Source organism: Phalacrocorax aristotelis, chromosome 12 (genome assembly GCF_949628215.1).
Source record: "Phalacrocorax aristotelis chromosome 12, bGulAri2.1, whole genome shotgun sequence".
Taxonomy (NCBI): domain Eukaryota; kingdom Metazoa; phylum Chordata; class Aves; order Suliformes; family Phalacrocoracidae; genus Phalacrocorax; species Phalacrocorax aristotelis.
Window position 1 is genome coordinate 1,721,929 of NC_134287.1, and position 27,234 is coordinate 1,749,162.

At 49.6% G+C, this 27,234-nt stretch overlaps 4 protein-coding genes and 1 long non-coding RNA gene across 7 annotated transcripts in view; 4 read left to right on the top strand and 1 right to left on the bottom strand.

The window, feature by feature from the left end:
• Positions 1 to 2,956: 2,956 nt before the first annotated feature.
• Positions 2,957 to 13,151, bottom strand: HIF1AN (hypoxia inducible factor 1 subunit alpha inhibitor). The gene is made up of 8 exons (XM_075107605.1): positions 12,841 to 13,151; positions 11,326 to 11,576; positions 9,904 to 10,052; positions 8,019 to 8,164; positions 7,407 to 7,513; positions 6,949 to 7,012; positions 6,603 to 6,713; positions 2,957 to 5,396 (listed from the first exon to the last, which is right to left on the bottom strand). The coding sequence occupies exons 1-8, from the start codon at positions 13,099 to 13,101 to the stop codon at positions 5,352 to 5,354; spliced, it is 1,134 nt and encodes a 377-aa protein (XP_074963706.1). The 5' UTR covers positions 13,102 to 13,151; the 3' UTR covers positions 2,957 to 5,351.
• Positions 11,828 to 15,515, top strand: LOC142063641 (uncharacterized). The gene is made up of 2 exons (XR_012662817.1): positions 11,828 to 12,091; positions 12,351 to 15,515. It is a non-coding gene; the product is annotated as an uncharacterized LOC142063641 (long non-coding RNA).
• Positions 15,516 to 16,033: 518 nt separating this feature from the next.
• On the top strand, positions 16,034 to 19,987 carry NDUFB8 (NADH:ubiquinone oxidoreductase subunit B8). The gene is made up of 5 exons (XM_075107613.1): positions 16,034 to 16,187; positions 16,416 to 16,542; positions 17,139 to 17,238; positions 18,893 to 19,048; positions 19,755 to 19,987. Exons 1-5 carry the CDS (start codon positions 16,082 to 16,084, stop codon positions 19,845 to 19,847), a joined length of 582 nt encoding a protein of 193 aa, XP_074963714.1. The 5' UTR covers positions 16,034 to 16,081; the 3' UTR covers positions 19,848 to 19,987.
• The window catches only part of LOC142063632 (broad substrate specificity ATP-binding cassette transporter ABCG2-like), a 184,427-nt gene continuing 173,594 nt past the window's right edge, over positions 16,402 to 27,234 (top strand). Inside the window, exon 1 of the mRNA XM_075107592.1 lies at positions 16,402 to 16,405. The gene's annotated coding sequence lies outside the window, so the exon portion shown is untranslated. The remainder of the gene's footprint in view (positions 16,406 to 27,234) is intronic.
• SEC31B (SEC31 homolog B, COPII component) overlaps positions 22,658 to 27,234 on the top strand; it is a 38,939-nt gene continuing 34,362 nt past the window's right edge. For all 3 annotated transcript variants that reach the window (XM_075107582.1, XM_075107583.1, XM_075107584.1), the window contains exon 1: positions 22,658 to 22,786. The gene's annotated coding sequence lies outside the window, so the exon portion shown is untranslated. The remainder of the gene's footprint in view (positions 22,787 to 27,234) is intronic.

Genomic DNA, 27,234 nt, shown 5'->3' on the forward strand with positions numbered 1-27,234 from the left:
TCGCAGGCAGCATGAACTACACCAACATGCTTAACCTGACAAGACTTTGAACGACAGCTGTAGGAAAAATAGGTAACACAAATTTCACATTTTGATCAAAACCCACAAAACCCAAACAAATGCATATACTAGATTGTGCGTGGCTGGATGATGAGCTAAGCCAGCAAACGACAGACACAGAGAAGTCACAACTGCCTTCTTTTATTTACCTGTCATGCGGCCCATCGCGTTCCTCCATGCTCTTGTAGGAAATGACATTATCAGGAAAAGAGCCTGGAACTGCTTTCACGTTGCTCGTCCTAATCTTTCTGCGTGCCAGTCAAGGCCCGCGCAAGGCTCTCCTCCGCACCAGAAACATGCAAGGTGTGGGGAGGGGAGACTGCAAAAATTTAAGACGTCGTTTCTGTGGTTTTGCTGGCAGTTTGCAGCCAGGCACTGCGAAGGAAGCGCAAGGTGCTGATGGGGCAAGGATAGGGCTCCAAAACGTGCTCTCTCTCCCTTGCTAAGCAGAGAGCTGAGAACCACTGAACAGCGTGGGAAGGGCTTTACCCAGCTGCGTCCCTCCGCAAACTTTCCAACCCGGCCAAGACCCTTGCTGCTGCTTCGTACCGAGGCGGAGGGGGCTCTGTAGAGCAACAGCAGCACTCGGAGTTATGCATCTCATGGACTTTGCTGTGGCTCTAGTGGCTGCCTCCATTGTTTGCGGGACATTCTCCCCCCCTTCCCTCCTTCTAACAAAGATTCTGATTAATGATCGCTCATTCCTAATTGTCAAATTTCTTTTCCTTCATCCTGTGTCTAATCACCAGTGACAGAAGCCATTACGCAAATGAGAGCAGACGACTTCCCACAACTGTTCTCGTTGGTAAAAGCCTTGTAATTTAAAGCTCTGATTTGTAGAGGAAAGCTGCGTTTCCCCAAGGCGTCCGGGCATCTGTTCCACTTATACTCCAAGAGCCTCGACTTCCGCTCCCTCCCCCCACAATTAGTCCTCTGCTTGCAACAAATATTTGACTTTGCGAGGCAGTAATTAGAACTTACTTTGCATGCGTTTGTCACAGTAACAGCATCTCTTCCCCGTTCCTTCTAGGCAGCACCAATGCAGAAAAGGGCCCAGGGAACATGGTGACTTCAGGGCTTCCCAGGACATTGACGGGAGAGGCGCCGTCTCCGAAACAGGACTGGAAGGTGAAGAGCATAAACCAAAGTGCAAGGAAGCTCCCCACGCACATGTGGGAGAAGGGAGGCTTAGGGAAAAGTGCTATGAACAAGACACTTGCGAAGGCAGCACTCCGTGCTCCAGCTGCTGCTCTGCTTCCAGGGCTGAGACAGCAGCAGGGGTTGACCATGCATCAACAGAAGCCTGCCAAGAGATTATCAAGGCCCTGAGTGCACTGTCCCCGTTCTAGGACTTTAAAGAGCAGTTGACTGTGTTCCAAGGCTGGCTTGCTTACTGGTAAGAAATGCTGTAAAAATAAAAGCAGCAGCAGTCTCAGCCTGAGCCTGCTCCTCTTTCACTCAAGAGCTGCTTTGATGCTGAGGGTCTTCCCCTTCATCCCCACCTGCGATAAACTGCCCCTGCATCACAGCTACGTCTCATACCTCCTCAACCCTGGCCCTCATCCTGACCCACTGGCTTCACCTCGGACCTGCTTCATCACTCCAGATTTCCTGGGTGACCACTGAGCTGAGCTTGACCCTGATCACCAAGGGGGTAAAACAGTGCATCCGTCTAAAAACCCATGCTCTCCTCTTTCTACAGGAAAGATCCTGCTGCCATTATCTACAAGGATTATGAGGAAAGGTCACTTCTTAGAAAAATCTCACTTTACAAGGAACAGGGAAATGGGGGAAACAAAAGAGAAGAAAGGTATTACAGAACCTGAGGTAATAAAAGCAAACAAGACAGACTAAAAGTACAAGTGAAAAAAATCTTAGGAGGCTGATCTGGTTTTCAGATGTTCTCATATCTCATTTTCCTCTGCCTCTCTGCACAACCCGAGCCGTTTCCGAGCTTTGCGGTGCCGGCCGTGCGTGTTACCCGAGAGGCACGTGCACAGCCGAAAAACTACAGGATCGGACATGACCGACCACTCAGTCCAGTGGAACAGAAGCACGTGTGGGTTCAGATGATCCCAGCAGGCACAGCACGCAGGGGTGATTGCCTGTGGTCACAGAGGACTTCACCCACTTGTCTTTCCTACTCCCTCCATGTTCGCCCTGTCCCCCCAGGGCAGAGGAGAGAATGCCGGTTGTGGTACCCCAGGCCGAGACAGCCGTCTGTCCGTCTCCCCCCACCGCCCGCAACGCTCCTAATCCCTGTTCAACTCTTCCCCATTTTACAACACGTTAGAAATTTGTTTGGATTTAGCCAACATTTCACGGATGGTGAGGTGACAAGATTGCTGTAGTGTTAATATTACCATAAAATAATCTATGTCTTTATTAAGTAGAGAGGACGCCACCACCCAAGGCTGCCACCACACAGCAGAGGGACACAGAGGAAGCCTCCCCAAAAAAGTCTCCTTCACCAAAGTACCAATCAGATTAAGGACCAAATGGAGAGCAAGATACCCCAAAGGATAAGCAACAGATAGAACTCCTTAGACCTGATAGTGTAGCTCACTCCATCATCTCACCCAGTGCCCAGAGCATGGTGACACCACTCAGGGCAGTAGGGAGGGGAATTTGTTCCCTCCCCACCAACACCTGCTGTTGAGGGTTCAAGGATATCATTTTATTCCCAGCTTTCCTTTCAGGCTTACGGAATTGGTATGGGGAAAGTTGTGAAGACACAAAATAATGCAGTTGGTGTTGCTGTTTCGAAGGCAATTCTGGAGACTGGCAGCTTTCAGCAGTGAAGAACACGAGTTATTAGGAGGACTGAAACGTAGCTTTATACGCACATCTTGCGTAGCTCTCATATGCAGCCACTCGCAAAATAAAAGCCACACAGTTCTGTTGTTCAACGTTGGTTGTATTTAAGAACTACACTTCAGAAGGTACCGTGTGTTTGTCACACCCCAACCCCTGCACACACACCCCCAGCGGAGAACGCACACAGCTTCCCAATACCATGGCAAGGGGCATTGAAAGCACAAGGTGAAAAGGGAAGAGGGGGGACTCAGTCCATCAGTGCATTGTAAATGAGCTTTCACGAAGTCAAGTGCAGCAAAACCTGTTCAGACACTTTAAAAGTTAGACCTTTGGCAAATAAAGGAAAAAGACAAAAAGGATCCTAAAGTTCTGTAAGTACCATTCTCTCTCCACACGGGATATGAACTCCCACCCTGAGCTTCAAGAGTTGATGGTGCCTAACAAGTAGTGCTGGAGACTACCATGTGCTGAATAAATAGCGCAGAGATGGGATGTCATTTGAGCATCTTTTCAACCAAGGGCACGTGCCCAGGATTCCTGGGATGGCCTTGCCTTTGGCCAGAGTCAGCAGCTTAGCCTTCTTCCCCACCTGCCCGAAGGCTGAGCATTGATAAGCGTCCAGCTGAGTGACCTTCCTCTGGATCTAACCACAGCTCTGGAGAGTCTGCAACAAGTAACGTGCTGGTTAGACTACTCAGTGATGTATTTCTTAAACAAGGACCCTGTGGCAGCCAATTACACTTCATTTGTTCTGACCTGAAGAGCAGCTAGAAAACTAGTCCCTGGGACCTCCTGTTAGAGAAGCCTTTCCCCTTCGTGCAAGACAAGCTCACAGTAAGTGGTGCATGAGCTGTCCCAGCAAAATGCAGGGCCCGAGGCCAAAGACAGAGCACTTCTTGAGCAGCGTGTTCTCAACACATCCCATGTCAGAACAAACCCCGAAGAACAAGGGGGAAAAACAATGGGAAGTCTCAACAGAACAAATCCTCCACCATTCTCTGGGATGAGATATATGGGCTATGAAACAGCTTCTCCCACCTCTACCTCTTGCGACCCATTAAAACTGCATCAGATATACAAGACCTCTGCACCACGCCCCAAACCAGGGACAGCAGCGCAGCACACCTCAGGGAATAAAAAGCCAGCCTCCATATGAGCCTAAGGCTTTCTGCATGGAAGAGGAGGAGGAGGAGGAAAGCAAAATGATTTTCAGAGCGATTGCTCAGAACTCTTAAACAGCGGCTTGTCTGATTCCTACACCCTGGTCTTGTCACTTCCCAGCTTGCCACATCAAGTCCTGGAACACATGAAGGATCAAGATAAACTTAACCACATTTAAATGGAGAGCCCTGACCTCTTTCACGTGACTGTACAAGGAAGGGAACCACACACCGGCATGAATTGAACTGATGGACAGGAGCCACACGACGTCACACAAACATGCGCACCTGTGCGCAGCCACACACACTTGAGTTCTTGCGGTTTCAGTACAAAGGGCACTTTCCCACATTCGTCCAAGGAGCCAGCACCCCTGGTGGGGAGGAGGGAGGCTCTGTACCTATCTAACACTGTGCTTTGACAGTCTAGCTCAGCACCCCTGGGGAATTGAATTTAAAAACGTGGCTTAATCATTCAAGACTTGCAGAGTGCCCTGGTATTTATGCAGCTCCCTTCATAACGCCACATCCCCTTTTAACCACACTGCGGCTTCAGAAGAGCAAGAGAGAAACCTTCACTCCGCAGAGAAAGCTGTCAGAAAGGAGATCTACCTAGACTCCTATGACACAGATGTTATTTGGAGAGCATAGGATTTGGCGCTCACACACTAGATGAATGCACTCTGATCTCTACCCTGTACTAAGTCCAAAGCATAGATGTCTTTCAAGTTGAAGAAACCGAATCATTTGTCCAGCTGCTCATCCCACACAGGCCACCTCATGTGTTCATTTCCATTATACAAAAAGGTGCCAGAGTTGAGCATGGACATGTCCTCTAACAACAGAGGACCTTGAAACCTATCACTTCCCATCTTATATCCACTGCAGGCACCAACACATAAACCCAGTCAGGAGGCCCAAACCCCTCGAGGCTGAGGAAACAAGATCACTCCTGGTTCTCCTCCAAGCTCTTCTTCAAATGCCTGAAAATCCTTGTAGCAACACATCCAAGCGCCAGAAGCCATGCTCCTTGTTGTGGCAAACAGGGCAGAGGGAGAAAAAAAACAAGTTAGTGAGCATGAATCCAGCTTCCAATAAGTGCAGACTCTTTCTTGGGAGGTTCGGTTAGATGAGAGTGGAGGATGAATGGGGTACTAACGGTTTTGCAGTTCCAGTAGCCCCCTTTATTGTAGTGGGGCAGGAATGGGCCAGGAAACCCATCAGTCTCTTAAGTGCTGCGTGCAATACTAGCGCTCCGTATCTTCCATTGCTTGTGAACAAAGCAGCTCCAACATCAGTCACCCAGGCAGCCAGGCATTAGTCATACCGTCCCTTAATCATCATATTCAACAAGGGACCCACCTGTTCAAAGCAAAAACAGATCGTTAGCCGGGACAGTTACACAGAAGGGGCAGCTGCAGAGTCTGCTCCCTCTGCATTGCACCACCTCACGAGCCGGCTGGCCCCGGGCAGAGTATCTCAGAGCACAAACTGAGGCCAAGGTAGACCGAATCAGTTTCAAAGTATTTTCTAGATAAAACACTGGGGCATCCTTGAGCACATCTTCAAACACCCTACCAAAACTGCAGGGTTCTCGGCCAACACCCAACTGTAGTTGTCACCAGAACACTGCACCCACAGTATTCGTTTGAAACTTTTTTACTTCCCCACCCTAGATGGGGGATTTCTCAGTAGATGCTACTGAAGGGAGCCAACAGTCATCAGGGGTTGCTTTTTGCAGGGCAGAGGAGGAACACTGTTATTCATTGAATCCTCTCTGGTCCTGGGGCTCACTGGGAAGGAAGGCTAGCACTGAGGATTTGGCTGAGGTTTTGTTTTCAGTCAAGACAACTCCCATTTCTCAGCACCGACTGATCGCCAAGGGAAGTTCAGCAAACTACGACTGTAAGATGATCTCAGGGGAGAGGCATGATCTCAGATGAGCACGTTAAGGAGGAGTTCCTGCACAGTGACAAGGGTTACAGACCATGAACACATTTCTATTCACATCCAGTATTTTCACTTTCAGATCAGCAGGGGATCTTCAAAAGGATACTCTCAGTACTTGAAACTTTTTTTTTAAATACCAGTTGGTTAAAGTCGCAAAGAATTCAGAGACGACCGAGACATGCATTAAGGGGGAAGCGCGTGACTTAACAGAAAAGATTTCTCTTATTTAAGAGATTTGGATTCAACAGGTAAAACAGCTTTTTCTTCTTTTTTTTTTTGCAAATACTGGGTGCTGTTGCTGCACAGAAGGCCAACGAGAGCTTGGGAGCAACACTTCCCTGGCAATGCCCAAAGCCACAGTACGCCTTCCCCCACGTACAAGAACAATTACTCCATTGTTTTTAGTGGTCCTCTCCAGAATTATAATTTAAAGAGCTTGCCTTTTTGTAGCCAAAGGACCTTCTGAAGACTGCAGGAAGAACCATTCACAGCAACAGAGCAACCCTGCTTTGTCCTACCCTCACTGTGACACCTGCAGAGCCAGATAGTTGGCATCTCGAATTTTGCATTAAGCCATAACTTTTTCAACAGCAGTGACTATATGGTTCTTTTTTGTACCTCTTGGGGATTTCCTAAGGCTTCTCCCAACATCTTCTCAATGTTCCTCATTATCGCCACTTTCTGATGAGCCTTTAATGGATATTCAATTCTCTTTGGGGTCGGGGCACCCTGAAATACCAAAAATAGCTCGTTGCACGCTTCCTGAATTGGCAGATTGTTCCACCTTCTCCCAGCCACCCAGTTCTTCACACGCCACTCAAAAGGGAGAAAGCAGCTTTCAGCTTTAAAGCAAAGGGTTTGGTGCAATGAAGTTATCACACTAACACACGCTAACACACATCTACCTGAAAAAATCCTCTGGGACAGAGCTATCCAAGCTGTGCAGGAAGGTGCCTGTACTCACCTTGTACCAGAAGTTCACAGTGATGGTAATCCCCCCGTTCAGGAGAGACTCGATGTGGTGCCACCTGCATGGAAACCACACAAAAAAACACCCTATTGCTGTAGCTTATAGTGAAATACCTTGCATGGATGAGTTCAGACTGCACTGTACAAGCTTTGCCCTGTACCTCCATCACCAAGACCTCAGAACTTCTGGAAAGCTCTCCATACTTAAATACAGATCCTTTTCTCGCACACGTCAGTGGAGTGCTTGCACATTAACGTGGTGTCAGGGAGAATTACCACTCCCATCCAAGAGACAGGAAGTAGAAGCAGATTGGCCCAAGATATCACAGGAAATATCATACTTGCTGGAGAAGTCAAAACAAAATTCTCTTAGGAGCCAACCCAACACTTCACGCAGAAGACCTTGTAAACCTCTGTTTGCTGGTCACTGTGCGGTCCCACCATCCTTCTTACCAGTACATAGGTATGTACAGCACGTCCCCTGGCCCCACCACCGTCTCATAGCCAACCACACTCCGGAAGTTCGGGAACTTCTCATAGTCGGGATTGTCAAAGTCCACCTAACAGAAGAAAACATTAAGAAACTCAGAAGAACTTCCTGCAAAGACAGTCCTCGTTATTGGCTCTCAGTATCAAACCCTCCTGATCTTCCCTGTATGGCTTTTCCATTCCCTTTCGTGCCTAACTCCACTGTGAGGTCCTGCAGTATCCCCAGAGCACCACCGAATTAGATGGGAGTCCTGTAATTTGTCTCTAAGCAAATCTGTGTTCGACCAAGTGATCAATTAAACAGAACAGAGAAGGCAGCAGCTGCAGCCCAGTTGTGCTATCGGTAAGGTGTTCATAGCCCTAGCACTTTCAAGTCAGCACCAGCCACAACCAGAACCACCACCAGTCCTTCCATCTATTCTCAATGTATTCACCAGTTAACAGATCTGAACCCAGGTTTTGCAAAAGCTCAGCAAGCAGTATGCAGCTTTAATCCCAGTGCAGCTTCTTCCCACCTAACATCTTCACAAACGCCCTTTCTCAGCACGGAGCAGAGAACAGATCTGCTACTCTCACCTGGCTCTGTCTGTCGCAAGGATGGTGCACAGGATAAGGGTAGAGGCATTCAAACTGATCAGGAGGGAACAGGATACACCTCTTATAACCCTTAATCTGAGCGAAGAAGTTCTGCTGCTCATCATAATGAGCTGGTGTCACATTCCCTACACAGAGAGGAAAAAAAACATCAAGACACTCCCACGTACAGGTATGAAAGATGGAAGTAAGATACATTCCTTGCTAAAGACAGTAAATACACTCCTGAATATTCAGAAAACTAAACAAGGAAAATGACCATATGTATGTTACAAACTGATCACTGTATCAGTCAGCCTTTATTGAGCAGTTGCTACCCCACTTAATTTCCATTCTAAATCCATATTCAGCAACTTATGCTCTACAGGATTAGGGTTTCCAGCTTGCTTCCATGAACAGCAGATGGTGAATGTTGACAGGAAGGTTTTTCATAAAGCACTGTTTAGATGACAAGTTGTGGAATGGGCTTTCAAAAATTATTAGTCTAGAGAAAAGGAGTCTAACAGTCTGACTTTGAAAAAAAGTCCTAGTAGTTTTGCAAGAAAACAAGTAGACAAATCTCTTTGTCACTGGGAATCCCAGTAGCACCTCTTCAGTCTGATTAACAGTTATGAGGCCTGACTGTTGACACTTGAGCTTAAATTTAAAATGACCTACTGTATCTAAATACTTGATTGTGCCCCTCACAACTATGCTTTTCAGGCTGTTTGAAAATTCAGATATTACTCTTCTAACTTGCTTTTTATATGTATTTTCACCAAGGAGAATTAAGGTAACGGTTAACCTCATAACTTCATTAAATAGACCATACAATCAAATGCTCCTGTAAAGACACTCCTTTGTCTAGTGCACACTGGTTCAAGACAATGCCTTGGTTCTTGTGCATAACTTGCTGATAATAGGATTTTAGTGATCATATTATGACCCGTAGGGAAGTATTGGTGCAGTGCTTTTAAATAAAGTTCTCTTCTCTCAGCTAGTAAGAGAAGTGGCAAACTACTGATGACTTTTTGCAAAGGGGAAAAAACATCTGCTGTCAGACCCAAACAGCCATGAATTGCCAAGTAATTATAATTGGACAATTATAATTAGATGTGACAGCCCCATTGATTACAGGCCACCCCGCTTCACAAAACTGTATGTTCTTTGCCCAGTTTTTGAGATTACTTTCTACTGGAATGCTCTCCTTTTCAACAGCGTAGTAAGTAGTACCTCTGTCTTCTAAGACACCTGCCTATGAGTCAGTCTCCACATGGATTTGGAATTCCACTCTACCCAGATATTTTTAGGATTTATCCATCCTCAAGCTCTCCGGTGCCCTCCAATCTTCCAAGAAATTCAGCTCTTAATTGAAAAAGAATTCCTCCCCACAATGTATGAGCTCAAATAAGATAAAATGCTTCACAGAATAATCCACATTTCCTTCTGGGTAGACATTGGACATGCGAAGAAAAGCCCAGAAGACCAACTTTGCTCAACTTGCAAAACTTTTTGCATTTTAAATCTGCAGACTCTGAGCATTTTGATTCTACAGGATCTGAAGCATTCAAACAACAGGTCTCAGAATATGATCAGCAATTACTGAAAACACAGCCCCAGCAGCATCACACAGAGCGTTGCCATGAGCAGATTACATCCACAGTACGTCCCTGGGGAAGCACAAGCTACTCCTTTGGTTGTTTCCTCTCTATAACCCAAGTTAAGCTGTGACAAAAGTCCCCTCCCTACACAAAGCCTTAAACCACCTGTTCTGAAGTAACACTTAGAAATTAGTGGGAAATCCATTTGAAAGACCTTCTGGAACTGAAATACAGAACTGCTGACTGAATCTTCTCCCTTTCCCCTCCAGTCAGACGAAGCTGCTTACCTTCCATGCCAATAAGAAGCAAGTTAGAAGTCAGTTGACCCCAGCCACGTTTCCCTTGCTGCTTGTTAATCCAGTTCCAGTTGAAGCCAAGGAAATCCACCACAATCTTCCTTCCAACCGTGTCATTCAGGGTTTGCTGCAGATATAGCCTGTATTTTCCCAGAGCAAGCAGAAAGCAAGTATTAAGCTTTGTCATTAACAAAGACATATCCCTGCATCTCTCTGGGAAGATTTCAAAACAAAGAGACATAACTCCTAGATATTCTGTTCGATCGCCACACGCCATGAACAGCTGTGGAAGGAAACAGCTTCACAAAGTCCCCAAACTTCGTGCAAAGATTTCCTTGTACAAAAGGGAACAGAACTCAGTTCTGCTTGAACAATCACAAGGGAACGAGAGAATTTTAGAGCAAGAACAATCCCCTCACAGCACAGGAGCGGGAAACTGGAAACAGATTGGCCACTATCAAGTATCAAACACACTCACGAATAATCCCCAGATAAATGCCACCACTCTAACTCATCTGCCGTAAGAGTTACCTCTTCTACTAGAAATGCGTGAGGGCAAAAAAGGGCTCAGGAAATCCAGCACGCTTCAGTATCAAGTTACTTTAATGCCACGCTTACATTTAGACATAGAGGATGAGAGGAGTCAAACATCTGTATTAACAATCACAGTATTACAGATGACTGACTGCAATGCTGGAAGAAAAATGCATTTTTAAGCTCAAGGACTGCCTTCTCTCGTGGAAAAAGCACACCCAAAGCTGAGAAAGAAGAGAAAGGCACAGACGACAAGTGGACACAGACACAGTCTTGCTTCCAATTAAGACACAATGAAGCATCCTTAAGTCCTTTTAGAGGGCTGGTGACTGATAAAATTAACCAATGGTTTAAGTACAGCTGCTAATAGTTATAGTCCACATAAACATGAAGCTCCTCTCAGTAACTTACAGCTCTGTCAGCGGTGTAGGCCATCACCACCAAATAATACACTTCACGTATGCAGTCTTTTCTCACTTTTCCGAAAGAGGGTTAGCACCAGCTACCTTGGTGTTCTGTAAAAAAGGCTGAGTGCTATATAGCCTGTACCTTTTAATCAGATAACTTAACTCCTCCACCAACACCATCATCTGCCAAAAGAACGTGCGGCTTAAGGCCTTCTCTATCCAAACCCCACCTTGGATAGAGAAGAAAAACAAAAAAAGTACCTGCAGACAATGTGAACAGTTTGATTAACTAATGGTGTGACATATTTTATCAGTTAACAAGGCTACTGTAAGGTAGCAGCCCTGCAGGAAGAGCAGGGCTATAGAAAAAAACCTGAAAGTTTGAGAGGTTTTAATCACCAACACTCACTGCAGAGAAGCTTACCCCCTGCTTAGACCCGCAGAAATGGAGAAACCTCCGTATATCGCTTACCTTTCAGCGCTCCCTTTTTGTTGTATTTCTTTGAGTCTGTCCACAAACTCAGCGAACTTCATCTCTTCCCTGCTCGACTTGGGTTTGAAGTTCTTAAAATTGGCCATCTTCTTTTCATCATAGTACAGAAACTTGTGTGTGCTGGCACTGTACACTGAGAAGTCCCCATTGCCAATATTCTCCTGGAGGTAGTCCAGGTCCCATTTCAGAGCAGGATAAACCAGATTTGTATCTGTCAGCACCACCGGCTCCTGGAGAAAAATAGGAAGTTTATTAATTCAAGGACCTCTTGAACTTGAGAAGAACAATCACGTTCATTACTGAAACCACACAAACTCTTTGAAAACAAGGAATTGAAAAAGGCATTTGGAGTAATCAGATACCTCGATCTGGGGAGAAAACCAAGTGAAACATGATAGGAAGTTGCTCACTCCTACAGCAAGTTCATAGTAGCAGTGGGACAGATTCTACTATCTACTTAGCTAATCTGTAACACATGAGGTTAGACAAACACTACCTGGGATCAGTTTTAGGCCTACTTGGTCCTGCCACGTAGCACAGAGACACAGTAGCTTCCAGGCTCAGCTATGAAGGGGTAAATGCTAGCAGAAAGATACCTCTGAAGCCAGAAACAGAGACAGCGCTCACGCCTCTTCTCAGAGGATCACAGATAAACTTCAGCCATCAAAATATTGATATTACTCCCAAAAAAGAACCTCTACAAAAGGAGGACAAAGGACATCGCTCACCTCCTCACCTATAAGCAGTAAGCAATCTAAACAAGAATGACATCTGCTGTGTTTCCAACCTGTGCATGCACAACTGCCCTTCTTGCAGGCTTTATTTAAAAATCACCACCACCACCATCAAGCAGTCTTACCAAAACTAGACTAAGCTTGTCCAGAACCAACACAAGAGCCGCTACTGCAAGGCAACCTTTGCATCTGCGGCCACTCTTGCTTAAAAAAACAACAAGCGCGTGCCCACGCTTTTACACAACATTTCCATGATTTCCATCCGAACAGCAAAGCACTTAAAGCAAAACGTTCCCTACAAGTTTCACACCTCAACTCCGTGGCACCACAAAGAAACGTCTGCAACAACTGAGGGGTATGGGACAGTGGCAACAACCAAGCCAGGGCGGGGAGGGGCCACGGTGAGACCCCCGCAGCAGACAGACTGCAGCCCGGAGCAACGGAGCTGGGATGGGGAGGTGAGGACGCCCGGGGCTGCACCCGGACAGGGAGGTGAGGGTACCTGGGAGGGCACCGGCACCCGGGAGGGCACCAGGACCCGGGACAGCACCGGGATCCCGGGACCGGGGAGGTCAGGGCACCGGGAAGGCACCGGGACCCCAGGGACGAGCACTGGCACCAAGAAGAGCCCCGCACCCCGCCACCCGCCCCGCGGGCCCTGCTCTGCCTGACGGGCGGGGCTGGCAGCCCCCAGGCCGCGCAACACAAGCCCCCTAGCCCCGCCGCAACCCCCGGGCCGTGCCGCCCGTGCCCACCGCACCTCGTTCTCGATGAGCTCCTCGGCGCGGGGGTCGCCGTGGCTGAGCCGCGGGATGGGCCGCGTCTCGAAAGAGTAACGGCGGAACTGGGAGTCGCTCCAGCCAGGGCCCGCCGCTACCGCCGGGCCCTCCCGGCAGCCACCCGCCGCAGCAGCCGCCGCCGCTGCCGCAGCCGAGGAGGAGGAGGAAGAGGAGGACGACGACGAGGAGGAGGAGGAGGAAGAGGAGGACGACGACGACGACGAGGAGGAGGCCGCCGCCATCGCCGCCTCCACCGCAGAACCCGGAACCAGAAAGTCGGAAGCGGAAGTTGCCCGCCCGTGGCAACGCCGGAAGCGAAGAGAGAAGGCGGGAGGCAGCGGAGCGCCATAGAGAGGACCGGAGGGAGCGGCAGCGGCGGCGAGCCGTGCCCCCGCGCGGGCGGGAGGTCCGCTGCCCTCCCCTGTTTGGCGTTCCGAGGGTTTCGGGCCGCGGCGGGAGGCGGGAGCGGGCGGGGGGAGCCGCGGCCGCGGGGAGCAGAGAGGGGCGGCTGTGGAGCTTCGTGCGGGCCTCCGTAGCGCTCGCGTGGCCCCGCGTCCAGCCGCCGGCCCCCTCCCCGCCACGCCGCCGGCCGTGGGGCTGCCGGGAGAACGGCAAACCGGCCGGCCTCGGTCCGGCGCGGGACACGTACCGCCGTGCCGCGTGCCTGGGCGCCAGAGGGTTCATTAACACGTGCTACACGAAAAAATACGTGGTGCTGCTCAGCGTAACCAGCCTTCGTTTTTGATCACAGGATGGGAGAATCACCGAATGCCTCAGGTTGGAAGGGACCTTTAGAGCCCATCCAGTCCAACCCTGCAGCGAGCAGGGACATCTGCAACTAGATCAGGCTTCTCAGAGCCCCGTCCAGCCTGGCCTGGAATGTTTCCAGGGATGGGGCATCCACAGCCTCTCGGGGCAACCTGAGCCAGCGCTTCACCACCCTCAGTGTAAAAAATTAATTACATCTAGCCTAAATCTTCCCTCCTTTAATTTAAAACCATTTCCCCTTGTCACAAGGGGCCTTGCTAAAGAGGTCCCCATCTTACCCATAGTCCCCCTGTAAGTACTGGAAGGCCGCAATAAGGTCTCCCCGCAGCCTTCCCTCCCCCAGGCCGAACAGCCCCAACTCCCTCAGCCTGGCCCCGGAGCAGAGGGGCTCCAGCCCTCGGAGCATCTTTGTCAACAAACATGGTGTGACTGCCTTCTTCCAGCAAGATTTCATGAATTGCGTGCCTAGGGCTAGAGCTGTTGCATTTTTTTCTTATCGTATACTTATTACGTGAGACAAAGTCTACATTTTGCTTTTAATCTGGAAGCGTCAAGAATGATAATTGCTCCTTCCCAAGAACAAGCGCCATGTGAGGCATCGGCACCTGAGGAAATGTTGGTCTCTGGCGTTCAGTGGTTTTCATCTTACAGTAGATGGAGTTGCGGTTCTGGCTGTGTAGAGCTTTGCCTCATGAAAATCATGCAATCTCTTTTTAGATTTAAGATTTATTCTCTTTATTTATTATTATTTTAGATTTCAGATTTATTTAGATTATTTTAGATTGAGATTTAAGGGGTAATGGTTTTAAACTAAAGGAGGAATATAAGACTGGATATAAGGAGGAAATTTTTCACACTGAGGATGGTGAAGAGCTGGCACAGGTTGCCCCGAGAGGCTGTGGATGCCCCATCCCTGGAAACATTCCAGGTCAGGCTGGACGGGGCTCTGAGCAACCTGATCTAGTTGCAGATGTCCCTGCTCACTGCAGGGGTTGGACTGGATGGGCTCTAAAGGTCCCTTCCAACCTGAGGCATTCAGTGATTCTATGACTCTATTTTTCTCTGGCTTTCCAAAATTTATTAATATGCTTAGTTTCTATGAAAATGAATGCCCCCTCGCCCTTTAAATCTGCAGCATTACTCCTGTACAGGCTAAGGAAGATTTTTACAACGTATTTGTAGACATGTTTGGGTGGTTAGGACGCTTGAGCCACATCTCTGGAAGACTCAAGCATCAAGCCAGAAAGTAAATAACCAGCGGTGAAGAGCCAATGTCAGGAGCAGCTGACGGTGATCCGAGCCTGCAGCGAGGTCCAAGCCCAGGCCAACGGCGCAGCCAGGAACCGAAGATGCCCAGTTCCAGCATGATGCTGCTGTCCCCAAAGTGCCGCAGAGGTGGGATGGGCACCCAGTGCCGCTCCATGGAAAACACCAGCAGCCTCCGCACTGAGGATCGGGCTCTGAGTTAGTAACTTTACTAATAACTCATTGACATGCTGACTTCACTGCATGCTTGCTTATAAGGGACTTGGCTGAATTAAGACATGGTCCCTAAAGCGACACAACAAGGCCTTTCCTCGGGATAAAAGAAAGGGTCCTGTTCTAGCCTGCGACAATGCCCCCACCTCCGGCACGCTGCATCTCAGATATATTTTTGTGGTTCATCGCTCTCTTTGTTCAATTAGTAGGTTTACAATTAATGTTGTTATTAGAAGGAATGACTTTAATGACAAATGGTCCGTGATAGTTTTTGATCTGCTAAGGTTTATAATGTGGATCGTTATAGAGACATTACCCATTACGGCTGATGTGAATAACTGAAGGAAAATGAGTTCAACTACCACAGAGTTTACATAATGAAGTAAACTGCAAAATCCTTTAATGCTCATATTGATTTTATCCACAATAATATATCGCTTATCTTTGAAGAATAGCATCACTAAATTAACATGCCATTTCAGCTGTTCTCCTTTCCCTGGCTCCACAGAGATAAGGCGATTACATTCAGGTATTAACTTTAATAATATTGATACCAATACAAAGAAGGCAATTTGCATAACGCCGCCAGCCAGGGCATCGATCGGCTGGAGCATCGACCCGGCTGCCCCACAGGAGGCTGCCCCGCGCCGGGTGGTGATACCTGCCATAAATTCACATTACCAGGCTTCAGACGGTGGCAGCCGGGGCGAAATATCGCACCCGTGCGCTTTCCGTCCATTAGCTCTTGTGTCAATAGTATAATAACAGCGGCTGATTAATTAATGCCCTGGATGGGGATTTGTATCGGGCAGCGCAGGCGGTGGCTGGGGTGGCCCCGCCCCCGCGCTAGCCACGCCTCCCTCTAACCCCGCCCCATCGCTAGCGTCACCTCCCGTCAGCCCCGGCCCCGCTAGCCCCGCCCCGCCCTCGCGTGTCCCTCCCGGCCGCCGTCGGTCGCGCCTGCGCGCTGGGGCAATGGCGGCGGCCGGGCTGCGCGGTGTCCTCTGGCGGCGGGCGGCCGCCGGGCTGCGGGCGGTGCGAGCCGCGGCGGCTGCGCCCCCGCCCCCGGGAGCGCGGGCGGGTGAGTGAGTGAGTGGGGGGCGGGAGCCTCGGCCGGCGGCGGGGCGGGTGTTTTTGGGGCAGCGGGGGCGCCGGGGCTGGGGTGCGAGGGTGACGCGACCTCCCCGGGGTGGCTCGGCCCGGAGCCCGCGACCCCCCCCACCCCGTGCCCGCCCCACGCTCATCCACGTCCCCCCCACCGCGCCCACCCCGCGCCCACCCCATGCCCGCCTCGCCGCTCTCCCGCCAGCCTCGGAGATGCCCAAGGATCAGATGCCCGGGCCGTACCCCCGGACGCCGGAGGAGCGGGCGGCTGCCGCCAAGAAGTACAACATGCGGGTGGAGGACTACGAGCCCTACCCCGACGACGGCTTTGGGTGAGCCGGAGGGGCCCCGCGCCCCGCCGCCGGGCAGGGAGGCTGGGGAGGAGGGGCTGCGTGCTGGGGGTCTCCGCCGAGTGCCCGGAGATGCTGGGCTCTGAGCTCCGAGCTTTGGCGACACATGTCAGCGTTCCAAAAGAGGGCCAAGTGTAAGGCGTGGGAGGCCAGCGTGAATAAAATGCTGTATGAGAGACTCCATGCTCTGTTGTAGTGCAAGGTTAAGAGGGATGAACTGGAAGCCAGCTCTGGAATAAAGGTTGCAGGAGATGTTTAAATGTTGGGGAATACTCTGACATGTGCAAAACGCTCGACAGGTTCTGTATTTCAGTTAAGCTTGTATTTTCTTCCAGCAGATATAGCCCAAAGCCACTGCTTTGAGGAACGCTGTTTGTTACAACAACTGGTATCAAGGGGACCATTGTTGCGCTAGATGCATGTATGCATTTAAAAAAATGTATATACACAGGAGCTATAAAAGCAAAGTAACATTTAAGTTTTCCATTTCCATAGGCTTATCCTACAGTGCCTCCTACAAAATATAACTACGTTAATACAGATTTCTTGTGTGTTTGGTTCTTATCCGTTTCTCGCAGATATGGTGACTATCCCAAGCTCCCTAATAAGTCACTACATGAGAGAGACCCCTGGTACCAGTGGGACCAGCCGGAAATGAGGCACAACTGGGGAGAGCCGGTAGGAATCCTAGTAGCGCTTTGCCTTGGGATTACAATGCTACTGTTACTGAATACTAACACAAACATCTTGTTAGTGCTTTCTGTTTAATTCCTTGTGCAATTGCCCCCCCAAGCACAGGTGTGTGTCGCCTGTGCGACCAAGGACCGTCGCTTGGAGGGAAACCTAGGCTCTGGCTGTCAGGGTAAATATTTTGAAAGTGCTGAGGAATATTAAACATCTCATTAGGTATAAAAAGGGAGACTTTACAAACTTAAGCTTATCTCTGTATGAATAGGGGAGTCTCATCCATTTTCTTTGGTCTGACTCAGTATGAGAGCTGAGTTCAGAGTCATTTAGCAAAGAAGCCATTGTTTGAGTAAAGACAATGGAAGTAGCCGTTGCTGCTTTTTATTATGCTTTTTTATGCTTTACATTCTTACACTTTTTATTTACTCGGCTATTCTGAGTAATAAACTCCAGGGTTGTTTGGGAATAGAATACAAATAAGGAGGTTTTCTCTGGAGAAAGTTTGCAAGATATCCTTAAGAGAAATGGATGAATAGAGCACCTGCGTTAACTTTTGAAATCTAAGTTTCTCAAACTCCTCCTCAGGAGTAACTTTTCAGTTAGTGTGTGGTCTTTCTGTGAATGACTACAGTCTAACTGTGATTATTGAACTTGCTAATTGACTTGAGCGCTCCTCTCTAAAAGTAGAGATTACGTAAGCATGCATATGTAATATATCCTAGTATAAACACGCCAGAGCATCACAGCGTATGACCACAGTAAAGCACATGTTGTAATGACCGTAGAAGCACACATAAAAACCCGTGGTGGTCCTGTGGTGCTTGGTGCAGGAAGGCTTATGTGTGTAGGTACCCTCGCACACAGGGTCGGCAGCGGGGGACCAGGTGGGACGTACTACTGCCTTCCGGGTGTCAGCGGATGCCTCTGTTTTGGCAGCTGAACTCTGCGCAGTCTGGCTCTCAGGGTTTGGCAGCAAACGGCTCTGTGCGCGAAGGGGAAAGCTGTGGGGCTAGAGGTGGTGCTTGAGCTGCAGATTAATGAGGTCTCTGCTTTCATTAATGTGAAAAGAGACTCTAAGCAGAACACGCTTGGGATTTCTCTGTGCATACTTCAAGGCAGAAGCTTAAATGCCATTCTGCTTCACTCAGGGAGGGCATTAGCTTGCTGCCAGCCCTGCTATTGTCATGGTAACAGCGGCAGGTGCTCCACATGTTTTGAGGAGCCAGCTTCCAAGTAGCAGGTTGTTGCTTCTTTGTTTGAAATAACAGTGCTACTTCTGTTTGGGTATGTGACTGAACTTCCATAAATTAGGGTACCGATCTGTACTGTGCCTTTTTAACAGTGCTGGGGAACAAATATAAGGTGGAGTCATTATGTATATAAATAAAAGCTGCTGCTATCCTATAATTAAGCATATTGCCCTCTATAAGCACGGGATGGAATTTGGAGTCCTGAGGTTTCCTGTGAGTGACAACTTGCTGTGACTGTAGGTAAATCACTAATCTCCTCTGTGGCTTTATCTCCACTGGTGAGGTGGAGATGAAACAGCTTCTGGCCACTGTGTGAATGCTGCAAAGCCCTTCCCTTGATAAAAGCAGCTTGAGAACTGTTGGGAAACGTGCAGCCTTTCTCCTTTGTTCTTTAGATGCACTGGGACTTTGACATGTATATTCGGAACCGTGTTGATACATCCCCCACTCCTGTTCCCTGGCACATCATGCGCAAACACTTCCTCATCTTTTTGAGTACCATGCTGATCATGTTTGGTCTTGGAGAGATCTATCCGTCTTACAGGCCTGTGGTGAGTGAGTGACACCCTTGGGTAAGGGGAGGAAAAGTAGCTGCGTTTCTCATCACTGCCAGTGCCCAGAAGAGGGTTTTGCTGAAGCTGAGTGATGAGTGTGAACCAAGGGATGTCCCATGCTGCATCCAGCCTGAGCTGTTCTGATGACCACCTTGGGCTCAGCAAACAGGTTTTGTTTCATAGTGAGCAGCTGCTGTTCAAAGGGAACTAATTTTAAGCTGTGCTTCTGACACTATCACTTTGGTCTAGGTGTTCTCCTTCCCAGTGTGCATCCGCTTGAGGGAGATGCTTTATCTCTTCTCCTGCCCTGTGTTTTTAGTTATATCTCATGATCTGAATCATTTGGAATGTACTTCTGACAAATAAGTATTGATTATTATATCTGTTATTATGTCTGAATACACAAACAGCTTTTGCAGTATATTACCCTCATGCTCTGAGATGAACTGTTGGCTAAGATTAAATGGAAGACCACCTTGATGTTTCTGTTAAAGGACATGGGTTTATACAAAGAACTCTGTCTCTGAATTTCCTTCCCTTGTGCTCCGATATTCCTGCTGAAGCACTTCAAAAATAGAAATTTAAGTTGTAAATGACAAGCCTTGATTTGGGTGGGGGTGGGATGGGGTGAGACCTTTTCCCCTTACCCCTTAATTTGCTTGACGAACGTGGTGAATTTGCCACTCTTTCTCTCTCCTTGTAGGGACCGAAGCAATACCCCTTCAATGACCTGTATCTGGAGAGGGGAGGAGACCCCAATAAAGAGCCACCAGTGGTGACGCACTATGAAATCTGAAAGCTGTTGCAGTGCTATGTTTCTCCTGTGTCAGATCTGCTGGGGATGGCATCTTCTCTGGTGTTCGCCGTGGAGTATGTTAACGCTTGTTCTTCAACATTCAGCCACTAACTGCAGTGAAATATATTGATGATACCTACTGTGCTGTTTGTCTTCTGTTGGTTTGAGAAGGCTGAACAATGGCCAATGAAATTAAATGACCTTTGCCGTTTTTCTGAACGGGCTAGTAACTGCGGGGCAAAGTTCTGAGCGCAGCCCTAGGACTGCTACTAGTTTATGTACCTTGTGCACAAACATTCCTTAGCTAAGCCTGTTTGTGTAGGAGGGATTGCCTGTTACCAAGTGGCTCACTGCAGGTGTTGAACTAGAGTGTCATCGTTTAATGTGAAATGACAGGGAGAACCAGACTGGCAAGTGCCAGTGCTTGAGAGTCTCATACTGTGTGAATAACTGTCCTTGCTGGGATTTGGCTTCGATCTCTTCCTGCTCTAGGCGCCCTCTGAAGTGAAGCTTGCACAACCAGTAGGGAGCACTAGCGAGGCACCGAGCCTTGCAGAGCTCAGCTCGATGCTGACAGAACTGCGGACAGCAGCGCTACAAGGCGGCTAATGAGCAGGTCCAGCTCTGGCCAGACCTGTTCTGCTGCGCCTGGGCTTCGCTCCAAGAGCACAGACGCCCAAGTTGCTCCTGTATGGTCTGAGCTCATCATCCACCAGGGTTGGAGTTACGTGTGACCCATGAAGCCTGCCTGTCTTACTGCAAACCACTTGTCTAGAGCCCCTACAGTTTCATCAGCAGTTTGCTTAGGAAAGTTGTACATTCAATTAAGCTCCTAGATTTTTCCAGCTCCACTTCTCCCTTAACATAAAGTTTAGGGTTTTTTTTCCCCTTGTTACTGGAGGAGACAGTACCTTCAGTACTGATTTGCAGCGAAAGTTCTGTTCGATCCTCTATACTATGCCTTAGACCCTGCTGTTTGGCTGCAGGAGTGGGTGATCACAGAAGGCTAAGGGCTTGGGCTCTTCTGGGTGCTTCCTATAAACTGGGTGCTGTGCTCTGCTCTCAACCATGATGCATGGTTTTGTGCTTTAAGAGGAGCACGTATTCGAGGACAGTGATTCATGATTTTTCAATCTACAAAGATTTTTAACGCGAGATTCTAAAGGGCAGTTAGCTTGATCTCTGTGTAGGGGTTTCTACAAGGGTGTATGTTCAAGGGAATTATATGACTGAATGCTAGGGCATACAAATATGTATATGTAAATAAAACTCACCTCTTTGGAGGTGCTGAACAATCGCCATTCCTCCTGGCTTTTGTCAGGTGTCATCTTCTCTTCTAGTTATAGAAATCACAGAATCCCAGGTTGGAAGGGACCTCAGGGATCATCTAGTCCAACCTTTCTAGGAAGGGCACAGCCTAGACAAGACGGCCCAGCACCCTGTCCAGCCGACTCTTGAAGGTGTCCAAGATGGCCGAGTCAACCCCTTCCCTGGGGAGATTATTCCAGTGGTGACTGTCCTCGCTGTGAAAAACTTCCACCTCGTGTCCCATCAGAATCTCCCCAAGGGCAACTTGTGTCCCTCCCCCCTTGTCCTCTCCATGGGACTCTGTGTAAAAAGGGAACCTCCATCATCTTCTTTGTAGCTGCCCCTTAAGGCCTGGTACATGGTGATGAGATCCCCTCTGAGCCTCCTTTCTCAAGGCTGAACAAACCCAGCTCTCCCAGCCTATCCTTGTATGGCAGCTTCCCAGTCCTCTGATCATCTTGGCGGCCCTTCTCTGGGCCCCTTCCAGCCTGGCCACATCCTTTTTGTACAGCGGGGACCAGAACTGCACACAGTGCTCCAGGTGTGGCCTGACAAGCGCTGAGTAGAGCGGGATGATGACTTCTTTCTCTCTGCTGGCGATGCCCTTTTTGATGCAACCCAGCATCCTGTTGGAATTGGTTACTTTTAAATTATGGCCAATGATCTTTTACCCCAGAAGGATTTTCAAAGTATTTTTTGAGGCGTGGGGACCTTGAAACAGAATCAGAATTCAGTTACAAAGTGTTAATGTAGGAGAAAACACTCCTTAGGGATACTTGAGAAAGAATTACTGTTCCATGGCAGTTATGTGACAGCACTATATACAACGTTGGGAGAGTTGTAACAGTCTTCAAGTAAAACGAAAACGATCAGAGCAGTAAGAGGAGCCTTACCGTGGTGTATGTAGAACCGCAAGGCCGCGGGGCCTGCCCCGCTTGCTGCGCCGCGCACCGCAGGGCTGCCCTGCCGCCGCCCCGCTTGCTGCCTCCTCCTCCGGGCAGTTTTGCTCTTTGCCCCTGCCTAACCGCAACCTTCATGATGTTTTTCTTCATGGGTTGGGCAGAGAATATGGCTCAGAAATCCTTAAAAACGGAGTTTGTAGTGTAGGCAAAGTTTTCTCAGGGGTGAGGGAAGAAGGTCTGGGCCCTTCTGCTTATTTTATTTTCCTGGCAACTAAAACACTTTTATGAAAATATAGTCTTCCGCTGTGCGCCTTCCCCTTCCCTCTCAGGAAGACTCCAGGCTGTAGCTGAGGCAAAGCCCTCCTGAGGGGGGTGACTTCAGGCGCGGCAGGCCACGGCCCCAGCTATAGCCTCCCTTGGCCTGCAGCGCGAACCATTTCGGACCAGTGGATGGAGCAAATTCGAGTCTTAAAGACAGAGAAAGTGCCCGAGCGCAGCCGGTGGCGGCGCCTGCCCGCTTCTGCCGCCGGTACCGGAGCGGCGGCAGCTCCCGCCGTCCGAGGCTGGCGCCTGCGCAGGCGTGGTGTGGCGGGCTCGCGGGCGGCGCTTCGCGGGCCGACGGTTTTCGGCTCCCGGCGGCCACCGTCGGGAGGGCTCGGCTGCGGGAGGCGTCCGGGCTCGGGTCGGCGGCGCGGCGCGGCGCGGTGCGGCGGGCCAGCCAGCGAGCCGGTAAGGGCCGCCCCCCTCACCCCACCCTCCGCTCCGCTCCGCCTGGCGCGACCGGCTGCTCGCGCCCGGCCCCCGCGCCCTGCAGACCCGCCGCCGGGGGCAAGGGCCCGGGCCGGCCTCGCGCCCCGTCCCCTCCCGTCCGCACCCCCCAGCCCAGGCTCTCTGGCCTGCCCGCCCCGCTGCTGCCGTGCCGGCTCCGTCCTTAGGCCCCCTGGCTCTGTCCCTGCCACGGGAGCCCCGAGGCGCGTCCCCTCTCCCGGCCGCAGCCTGGCGGGGGCTGAGCTGTTCGAGCCGGCCGCGGGGAGGCCTCTGGCCCGGCCCGGTTGTGACACCCGCTGTCCGGGGTCAAGACTTTCTCCCAGCACCTTCCCTCTTTCTCGCTGTGGTGCTGTGGCGCGGGGCGAGGCGGCTGGGCACGGGCACACGCGCGCCCACCGTGCCCGGTGCCGTGGCGCTCGGCAACGGCTTTTGAAAGCGCTCAGAGCACAAGAAGTTTCTTTATACACCGTGGGAGCTGCCGTGAGGAACGCGTCGAGCCCTGCCCTGCAACAACCCCACCTTGGGACGCCAGCGATTAGCTGAGATTAGCGTCCCTGTGCCTTCTGTAATCGGGGTTTATAATAAGCACTTGGGAGAACAGCCTGGCTATAGAGTATCGGGGAGCTGCGGAAGGAGGGTGTCGTAGCAGTGCAAGAGGAAGGGGCAGTACAAAGATTTTAAACTGATGCTGGGATGTGGAGAGCGTAGGGTGGTTTGTGTCTTAATCATTGTGTCGTAGTTGAGAGGCCTTTTTCAGTTCTTAGGGTGGCTGCTTGTCGCCTCGTGGCCTTGGGCAAGTCTTTTCTGCTTTGCCCAAGTTTTACCTTTAGCTAAGGGGGGGTCAAGCTGTCCCCTCCCTTTTGTGCTGTGCTGGAAGTCCAGTATCAGCAGGAACTGTTTGAAGAGGAGTGGTTAGGTGCTCAGTGGCAGGAGGATTGGGAAAGTCAGTAGGAGGGGATTTCTGATTGACAGCATTTGGGTGCTGCAAGAGAGAGGAGGCCTCACTCGAGTGATACCACGGATAATTATCATGGCAGCTTTGAGGGTCAATTAGCTGACACAACAACAACCATGGTCTTTTACAATGTACTCTAAAGCCGCAAGTATCTCAGGTTAATGTAGGTGAGGGTTTTTTGCTTCTGTCAGCACGGTTTGCGTGGTCCATCGTGATTTGAGAACGTGCGCTTTTGCTCTTCGCTGTTGAGCTGTGTGGCCTCCATTTCCCACTGGCGGGGAGCGCCCTGGCCTGGCGGGGAGCACCCTGGCCCGCTGGGCTTCACTTTGCAGACACTGTTACCTTTTAAGGACACTGTGCAGAAAACCATGGCTGGGGGAGGCTGCGGGGACGTGCTGCTTCTGTCCTGCCGCTCCCTTCGGGGCTGAGATTCGTTAATGCGTTAGATCTGTAATCGGAGGTCTGTAGGAGGAGGAGGAATTGCTGTGATTAATTAATCAGAGGTCCTGAGAAAAGCGTGAGCTTTCTCAGAAGTCTTAGATGCTATTTTGGAAGATGACAGCAGGTGGCAACCTCTCCCTAAAAATGCTCCTGTGCAAGAGTTCAGTACTTGTGAATTTTTTCTCAGCCAGCCAGAAGGGGTTGCTGAAGAAGGGCTTTTTCCTGCTTTAAGGATTATGAGTCCCATCCTGGATGTAGGCATGTACAACATATAGAAGGATCACTTCTCTAAGAGTAAGGCTCAAATCAGGCTTGCTTTTTTTCCTTCCAAACTCAGAGCCCACTGTCTTAAGAACGAGATGCCGGTGCATCCCTGCAGAACCTCAGCCGCAATGGAGCTGAACCGGTAGGAGGTGCTTAAGAGATGGTGTGATACTGTGATCTTTTGGCTTAGGCATCTCCGGTGGGCCTTCTCAAGGCAGCTGGCACTACTGCTGCTTTGCCTTGAGGACCAGGGACACAGCGTACCTGTTCAAATGCTGTGATCCAGCACTTCTACAGTTGTTCTGTTGATATTGAGCAACTCTAAATGGTGACTTTTTTACTCTCCTACGTCTAGGTGAGTTACCATGGGCGAGACACTTTACCTTCACGTTCTGTCCTGACTTAAGTTTGTGAAAAGAGGACAGTAATGTTGACTTTCTTAGGCAAAATGCTCTATTGTTAAGAAAAGCTGGACAATTGATCAATACTGTTTTGCACATTTTTTTTGTGGCTTATATTTGCGAGTTAAATGCAGATTGTGCAGTCAGTCCAGCACAGAGGGTAAAGAGTGGGAGTTCGTACCATTCACCTGGCCAAGTTTGCGATGGTTGCACTCTTCTTTATTTCCTTACCAGTTAATTTACTAGAGGGAAGAGGTCTCTTAGCCATTGTCTAATAATGTTAGCAGGGGAGTTGCCCTCTTAAAAGCCAGGAAGCAGTGAGGTATGTATGTACAGCCAGCTCCCACAACTGATGGATTGTAGCTGAAGGAGGAAGAGGCAAGAAAGGAACTGGTAAGGAACATACCAGCTGTCCTGCTCCCCCGCGCCAGTGGAGTCAGGTAGTGCCTTGTGCAGTAGGCTGGTGCTAGCAGGTTCACCTGACTCCTCCTGGGGATATTTTCATTTCCCCCTGCCAATGAAGGGCGGAGACCTGGACAGTGTTCCCACAATATATGTGAGACAGGTGAGCAGGCGCTGGAACTTCTTGGCAGAGAGAATGTGATGGAGCCCTAACGAATAACCTACAAAGTATGAGCTGAGGACTGGAAAGTAAGCTTTAGAGGTTTGTTATGGTGATGAGGAGGAGATGGCCTTCCCACCTGTGTTCCTAGGCTGCATGAGGAAATAGTTGCACTTGTTTTATTGTACGGGAGTTCCATTCAGATTCCTCTGGGCCTCAGCTAAGTTGGGATAAGGTTAATGTGAGAATAGCAATAGGCAGTTGGACTTTTTGGAGATACTGCTGTAGACTAATGCTAAAAAGCATTAAATAAATTCTCATAAAACAGCATAACCTGATAGTGCATGGGGGAGAGAGAGGATGTCCTTATGTTCTGACTGGTGGTGGAGAAGAAACCCTAAAAAGGGTGCGGAGTTATTAGGCAGGAGGTCCAAGCCCAAGAAGTAATGCTGACCAGATTTCCCCTTGCGTGGGCCTCAGGAGGCTGTAGCTTCCTATAAGCCACAAGATGACAGAAGGCTTTTTCAAAACTGGGTTGGTTTTTGATTGTTTTTTTGTTTGTTTGTTTGTTTGGGGTTTTTTATGGTTTGGCCAGACAGGGCCACAACAACCTACCTTTATGAACCTGGTTATGAATAAACATCCCTACTCTGGCCTGAGTGAGGCCAAACCCTGAAGAACGTGACACTTTTAGCCCAGCATCTGAACAGTGGGCCACATGATGTAGACTGTGGTTCAGCCATCAGCCCAGCTAACACAAACAGCGTCAAGTAACCAGGAGAGGTTAATCACAGCGCGCTGGCAAGATGCAGTGTTCTGCTGTGCTGCCTGCTGGCAGCTTTACTTTATTCAGGATGGTATCATCCGAGTGCATAGTTAGCAGCTCTGTTCAGCTAGAGTTAAAAGACTGCACTGCAGCCAAGCTCAAAAGGTTTAGGAACTGCTCATGAGAGTGACACGTTCATGCATCACTTGCGTTTACTTGTGTTTACTGTGCGGGTGCCAGAGCAGGGGCACAGGCTGCCCAGAGAGGCTGTGGGGTCCCTTCCCTGGAGACATTCACCCCCCGCCTGGACGGGGTCCTGTGCCCCTGCTCTGGGGGTGCCTGCTCACGCAGGGGTGGGACGGGATGAGGTCCCTTCCAACCCCCACCAGTCTGTGAGTCTGTGATTCTGTGTGTTGCTGCTCTGCCTAGAAGGCCTGGGCATAGTGTGGGATGGAGAGGTGCTGGGTGCTTTCTCCTCAGTGAGAACAGGATCCTACGTGGAACGATAACTTGTATTTATATTCAGTTTTGCAGCCTTCTGGCTGCCTGCTGTTGATGTTTGACTTTCAATTATCCTGCTACATTATTGCCCAACTAATCTCTCCCCTGTGACATGGGGAAATTGTGTTCCAATTTTACAGGTGTCAGTGGATCTACCCAGTGTAAATAAAAAGGATTTTTGTCAGAGCTGAGGTTGAAACCCGGTAGCTACTTGTGGATTGCTTCTTCTCACCTCCTCCTACCATTTACAAAGTCAAGCAGAAAGTCAAATGATTTTTTCCTTCTGTTTCTCAGAGGAGCGAGAACAAAGTACATTAACTGAATTGGCACGTCGTAGCATTGTACTTTGTTTTCTGTTGCCACATCACTTTTCTGCTTGGAATTTAGCCTCTCCTGAGATTCATTGTGCTCCCTTTTTGCCTATGTATATACTGACATCGGCTTCTTCAGAGAGAGCAACTAATACTTTGCAAATACATTTGTTTAAATTAATTTCTGCACCTGATTCAAACCAGCCTG

What these genes read in the sequence shown, in the direction of transcription:
- HIF1AN (XM_075107605.1), bottom strand. Translation starts at nt 13,101, where the DNA reads ATGGCGGCGGCCTCCTCCTCGTCGTCGTCGTCGTCCTCCTCTTCCTCC. An exon ending in CAAAAAGGGAGCGCTGAAAG is followed by an intron (nt 10,053 to 11,325) that starts GTAAGCGATATA and finishes GGGAAAATACAG; the next exon opens with GCTATATCTGCAGCAAACCC. An exon ending in CTGTACATACCTATGTACTG is followed by an intron (nt 7,013 to 7,406) that starts GTAAGAAGGATG and finishes GTTTCCATGCAG; the next exon opens with GTGGCACCACATCGAGTCTC.
- NDUFB8 (XM_075107613.1), top strand. Translation starts at nt 16,082, where the DNA reads ATGGCGGCGGCCGGGCTGCGCGGTGTCCTCTGGCGGCGGGCGGCCGCC. An exon ending in TACCCCGACGACGGCTTTGG is followed by an intron (nt 16,543 to 17,138) that starts GTGAGCCGGAGG and finishes CGTTTCTCGCAG; the next exon opens with ATATGGTGACTATCCCAAGC. An exon ending in GGCACAACTGGGGAGAGCCG is followed by an intron (nt 17,239 to 18,892) that starts GTAGGAATCCTA and finishes TTTGTTCTTTAG; the next exon opens with ATGCACTGGGACTTTGACAT.